At 41.6% G+C, this 6185-nt stretch overlaps 1 protein-coding gene across 1 annotated transcript; it reads right to left on the bottom strand.

The window, feature by feature from the left end:
* Positions 1–584: 584 nt before the first annotated feature.
* On the bottom strand, positions 585–1349 carry LOC136533304 (zinc finger BED domain-containing protein RICESLEEPER 1-like). The gene is made up of 2 exons (XM_066525869.1): positions 884–1349; positions 585–685 (listed from the first exon to the last, which is right to left on the bottom strand). Exons 1-2 carry the CDS (start codon positions 1347–1349, stop codon positions 585–587), a joined length of 567 nt encoding a protein of 188 aa, XP_066381966.1.
* Positions 1350–6185: the final 4836 nt, after the last annotated feature.

Raw genomic sequence — 6185 nt, 5'->3', positions numbered from 1 at the left:
CCTAGCTTACAGCGGCAGCGGCGTCGGAGACATGAGCTCCTAGTGTCGTGGTGTGTCCAGGTGGCGCTGGTCGTGCCATGAAGACTTGAACCTGAGCACTTGGCATGACGAGTCAGGGGCCCCTATCAGCGGTGTTAGTGGGGGGACAGTGAAGCAGCTAGGTAGGTCGAGGGTTCATGTATTTATGGCAATGGGCATATTACCCATGGGTAGAGGGTTTACAAACCTACACCCACCAGGCAAACCCTGTGCCCGCACCCATACCCGCACCCATGACCCATCGAAGGCATGAAATTAAACCCACACCCGTCACCCATGGCCACAGTGTACCCATGGGCACACCCATGCCCGCCAGCCAGATCATAAATTCATAGTTCACAATCACAAACCTGATCATAGATCCAATGCACAACAGCACAAGTTCACAAATAATAGTTCACAACTATTGTTCAACATCTTAATAACAAGAGTACAAGACAAATAAATATGGTTCAACAAGCACAAGTGACAAATCTAGAACAACACACACATCGCTTAAATCACACAAATATTGTTCACATAACAGATACAAATGAACAGCAAGCTTAATCAGAGTCGATGGTAGACATGTAAGGTTCTTCCTTCATTTCTTCTTCAATGTCTTCAAGGCAGGACCAAAAGGTGTCAATCTTTCTATCATCTTGACCTACAAATGCACATTAGAATAAGAACACATTAGTAAGCTACTGCCATAAGACCATTAGAATGAGATGACAACATTGACAAGCTATAGGAATCAAAAGCATAATTCTTTACCTTTAAGATTGTGGCGAAATGAACTTTGGCTACACATCAAAGCTTCCAACATTTGTGGAGTAAGATGGCTACGATGCTCACTTAGAACCTATCCCACTAGTGCTAAAAGTGGATTCAGAAGCTACTGTGGTTATGGGAATTGCCAAAATATCACGAGCAATCAACCTCAAAGTAGGGAAGCAAGTTCCAGCCACCTTCCACCAACCCAAGACATCAAAGTACTCATTCTCATCATGAGAAAGAGGATCTTTGTCCAAGTACCAATCTAACTCACTCTTTGCTTTAACAAGACTTGAGGTCTTCTTAGTGGCAGCAAGTGTTTTGAATATGGATAGAATAGTAGCAGCACTACTAGTAGAGTTTGAAGCCCCATAAGATGATGTACCCACAATCTCTTGATCAATTTGCACTTGGTACTCATCCATCAATTGAGTTAGCAATTCATAGCTCTTTTGACAATATCTATCAGCTTCTTCTTGACCCAAAAGAGCCATATAGGAAGCTTGCAGCATGATCATCTTAAGGTGTGGATCAAGAATAATAGTAACAGCCATGAGACCTTGCGTATCATACCAATACTTATCATACTTCTCTATCATTGCAGTGAACATGTTTCTAATGATCTCATTTTCATCTTCTTTCCAAGAGTTAATTTTAAGTTTGATCTCACATACTTTAGGAAAGAAGATATTAGCTATCACATACTTTGTTCTAGAAAACAATTCAGTGAGCTGATAGAACAATTCTAATTTCTCATAAACAATAGCTGCAAATTTCCAATCATCATTTGGTGGGCAAACAAAGTGTTGGTTAAGAGTGCCCAAATGATCAAAAACCTTCCTATAAGGTATAGCAGTGCTAAGCATGACAAATGTTGAATTCCATCTAGTTTTGCAATCAAGACACAATTTTTTCTTCAATTCAACCTTCTATTGTTGAGCTACTTTCACAATTTTTTCATACCTCTTTGGTGTAGCAATCCAATAAGCAATGCCCTCTCTGATTCTTGCAATAGATTTCTTGATCACTTCCAATCCATCTTGTACAATGAAGTTCAATATGTGCGCACATCAATGGGTATGCAAGTGCTTTCCACCCAGCAGCATATTACCCTCCCCAAGCCTTGATTCCATTAGACCAATCATGTTGTCATTGACACTGTAATTGTCAAGTGTCACAGTGGACACCCAGCAATCAAGATCCCAACTCTAGAGGCATTTAAGTAGTGCATCACAAATAACTTCAGTAGTATGGGGGCATGGCACATATACAAACCTGGAAAAGACAATTGAAATAAGTTGGAGTAAAAGACAAATAGGACAATAACTAATTGAAATAAAACACAAATAGGACAACAAGTAATTGTAGTAGGACAATAAGAAATCACCTCAAAATGCAGCTTCTAAGGGTCCATGAGTCATCAATAAAATGTCTAGTGACAGCCATATATCCTCTTTTATGATTATCAGCAGTCCATAGGTCAGTTGTAATGGCTACACGACAACTGAGCTTCTGAAGAAACACCCTAGCTTTTCTTTTCTCCACATCATTGTAGTTCAAGATGCCCTTCCTAATAGTGTTTCTAGTTCCTATCTTGAACAAGGGTTGCAAAGCACTAACAAATTGATGAAAACCAAGATGATCCATAATGGATAGAGGGTACTCATGCTGTGTAATCATTGTGTAAAATGCTTTCCTAGCTACATCTTGATCAAACATATAATTTTCAACAGCTACTACACCCTTGTCAGTGGATGCAAACCTCAAATTTGCTTGCACTTTATCACCGGGCTTCTTCCTATAGATGCATATTTTCAGATGAGTACGCAGATGGATAGTACCATTTCTTGTTGTAGCTAAAAGCTTCTTGCCACAGTGGTCGCACTTTGCCTTCCAAACTCCATCATCATCACAAACTCGTGTGAATTCCTTCCATACAATAGATGTGAGCTTCCTATGCGAACCCCATGAGTGAGTTATACTAGTAGTCCCATCTTCGGCCTCATGATCATCAACTCCATCATCAATGGCGATGACCTGATTACTAGGGAGAGCTTTGTCAATAGGGATGGAAGCCTATGAGACCTACCTAGGTTGGACACTGCTCCTAGGAGTCTCCATCACCAATGCAATCTGTAGTCCAACAACATATCACCAGAATTGAACCATCCAAATTGTAAGGGACCATGACGCCTAAGAGGGGGGGGGGGTGAATTAGGCAACTTAAAACTCTAACTCTAAACTATGGCCTCTTTTTCCATGTTTAGCAAAACCTATGTAAAAGATAAACTATCTAAATATGCATCTATGGTTTTGCTAGTGTGTTGCTATCTCTACCGCAAAAGGAGTTATGCAACCTAGGTTACAAACCTATCAACTAGCCTATCACTAAGCTAGGAAAGTAAAGCACACACCAAGATTGCAATGTAAATGCGGAAGCTAAAGAGTAAGGTAGAGATATGCAAACTCTCGTCGATGACTCTAGTATTTTTATCGAGGTATCGAGAAGCACGCAAGCTTCCCCCTAGCCCTCGTTGGAGCCCCTCGCAAGGAATCCCTCGCAAGGGCCAAGCTCCCGGTCAAGTAACTCCGTGGATAGCCTTGGGCCTTCCCCACACACAAGTGGGTCTCTGACATGCCTTCCGGCAAGCCTCTTGTGGATGCTCCCCACTGCCTTCACTATCAAGCTTTCGGCCAAACCGCCGCGGGCCTTGTTCCCTTCGGTACATGGTGACGGCCACACCACAAACATGGTTGGTGTGATCTCGCAAGACTACAAGCCCCTCCGATGTACAAAAATGGTGTGCGCAAGCACCGAGTGGTAAGAGGTGTGCAATCCTCACTAAACACTAGGCCTAAATCTAGAGCAAGAGCATAAGCGGTGGTTTAATCAACCTAAGCACTTTGCAAAGCACCTACGTTAATCACCTAATGAATCACTAAGCACTATGCAAGTGGAGATCAATAAAATGGTGTATCAACACCCTTGGTATGTTTCCTCACTTCTCCACTACTCAAATGGATGGTTGGGGGTCTATTTATAAGCCCCATGGAGAAAGTAGTCGTTGGGGACAAAACCCAACTTTCTGCTACTAACCAGACTCGTCCAGTCGTCCTGACCATTGAGCACGCGTGTAGAGATCAGACACACTGCTAAGTCTAGTCATCATCGACCAGACACGTCCGGTCGCAATTCCACCGCTCTAGAACCTCTCTGGACATGATCAGAGGCTGCACTTTGTGCGTCCGGTCATCCAGTGCCGCTACGTCCGGTCACACTGAAAACATTGCCGTGACAAAGAACAGTGTCATCGGTGCGTCCGGTCACTGCTTCATTCAATGTCTAGTCACTATTGCTGACGCCTGCTGTTGCCGAGCAACTGATCGGGCGCATCCTATCATTGGTGCCGAGCTTGTTTCTTCACGATCTTGCGTCTGGCTTGGTTCCCATCTTCGTGCTTGGACTTTGCTTGATATCTTGGGTCTTCTCTTGTGCTTCTAGGGTCTTGCTTATGGTGTTGATCATGGGATCATGATGTCATCTTCGTCCAAGTCACGTCTTGCACCCTATTGAACTACAAAACAATTGCTTGCAAATTCATTAGTCTAATTTGGTTGTGTTGGTCATCAAACACCAAAATCCAAAGTAAATGGGCCTAGGGTCCATTTTCCTTACAATCTCCCCCCTTTTTGGTGATTGATGACAACACGACCAAAACAAGAAAATAATAAAAATTTTGGAATTTCAAAAATATTTACTTGCTAGGATACAAATGCAAAGGGCAAGGTTATATGATGCTAAAAGATACCACATGTAAGCTAAAGATACCACATGTAAGCTAATGCATGCCACATGTAAACATCGTTGGAAACTTATCTTGCCCTTGCAAATGCCCCCATGTGGCATTATGGATTTAAGCCTCCCCCTAACTCCATAATCCACTATCCTCCCTTTCTTGGACCATTACCACTTGTAAATTATTATGATCGGGCTTGCTTTTGGTCCTATAAATTCTCCCCCTTTGGAATCAAACACCGAAAAGGAAGATATTAGTAGCATAAGGGAGGGTTAAACTTTATGATCCTTTGTATGTGGAGTGGAATAGGTCACCAAATTTGACTCTCACATTATATAGACTAAGCTCCCCCTAAATATATGCATACATATGATGAAGAAAGTAGTTTATGCATAATTGGCAATTTAATGCTCAAGGGAGTTTAATCTATATAATGCATGGAGAAAGCATATAAATACCAAAGTGAAATCAACATGATGATATCGGTTTAGAAATACCACATGTGGAAACCAACTTGATTTATACCACTTGCAATAGGTGGTGGATATTTGAAGTATGATGCTTAACTCCGGGGACTCCATTTTCCTTGCAATGAGACTACTACACACATGATAAGCTTGAAAAGGTGTTAGTCTCAAAGCATCCAACTTGTAGAATAACCTCCCCCTAAATTTGTGCACACAAGTATGGAATACTTGTAGGAGACATGCATATTGATTTTAGAATAAAAATACCACTTAAAAGATGACATCACATGAATGTGAGAATCATTTTTGAAAGTGATATTCAGGAGAAATTATCTACAATTTGGACTTTGGCACATATTAGATGAACAATTGTAAAACAAGCTATGTGCCATGCTCCTAAATAATTTAAACCATGTAGATTTGCTCCAGGGGTTAAGAGTGAAACTGAGTAAACCTACCATAAGATATACCTAGTGTATGCAAGACAAAAGATTAAACATGCAAATGCAAACCTAGGCATGAAAAGGAACTAGATGCTAATTGAAATTGCAACAAATTAAATCTAGTTACATAACATGGGAAGGGGAATTTGGGTCCATAGTATTCACTCACCCACTTGGCAATTACCTTGTCCATAATGATGCACCCCCATGAAATGCACCCATACTTTGCCAAGTCTCCAAATTCCTCGAAGTCCATCAGACTTCTCACTTCCCTTTTGGGATCCAAACCTTCTTGGTGCTCTTCATGTTGGAAATGATCTCCTTTGGCACACAAATGTGTTTGGCCCCAATGTTGGTTTGCTTGTTCACTTTGATGGCCACCACCTTGTCATTTTTCTTCTTCTTCAACAAATAAGGTGTGGAGGCCTTTTTGTCCACCTTGTTGGTGTAGGTGTTGGAGAGCTTGCATGTATCCTTTTTGTTTTTATCTTTCTTCTTAGCTCCTCCCCTATTCTTCACCTTGCACTCATAGGACTTGGGCCTTCCTTGTGGCATACGTAGCAAACCACAGTTTGTCCTTCATCAAGCTTCTTCACTCCCTTGATGGTGTTATCTTGATGAAGTTGGGCTTGCTCTGTCTTGCCTTTCACTTGAGTCAAGTCCTTGGTGAGGTGAGCAACTTC

Source organism: Miscanthus floridulus, unplaced genomic scaffold, assembly GCF_019320115.1.
Source record: "Miscanthus floridulus cultivar M001 unplaced genomic scaffold, ASM1932011v1 fs_848_1_2, whole genome shotgun sequence".
Classification (NCBI taxonomy): Eukaryota; Viridiplantae; Streptophyta; class Magnoliopsida; order Poales; family Poaceae; genus Miscanthus; species Miscanthus floridulus.
Note: the sequence above shows the minus strand (reverse complement) of the source record. Positions and strands in the feature narration are given on the sequence as shown.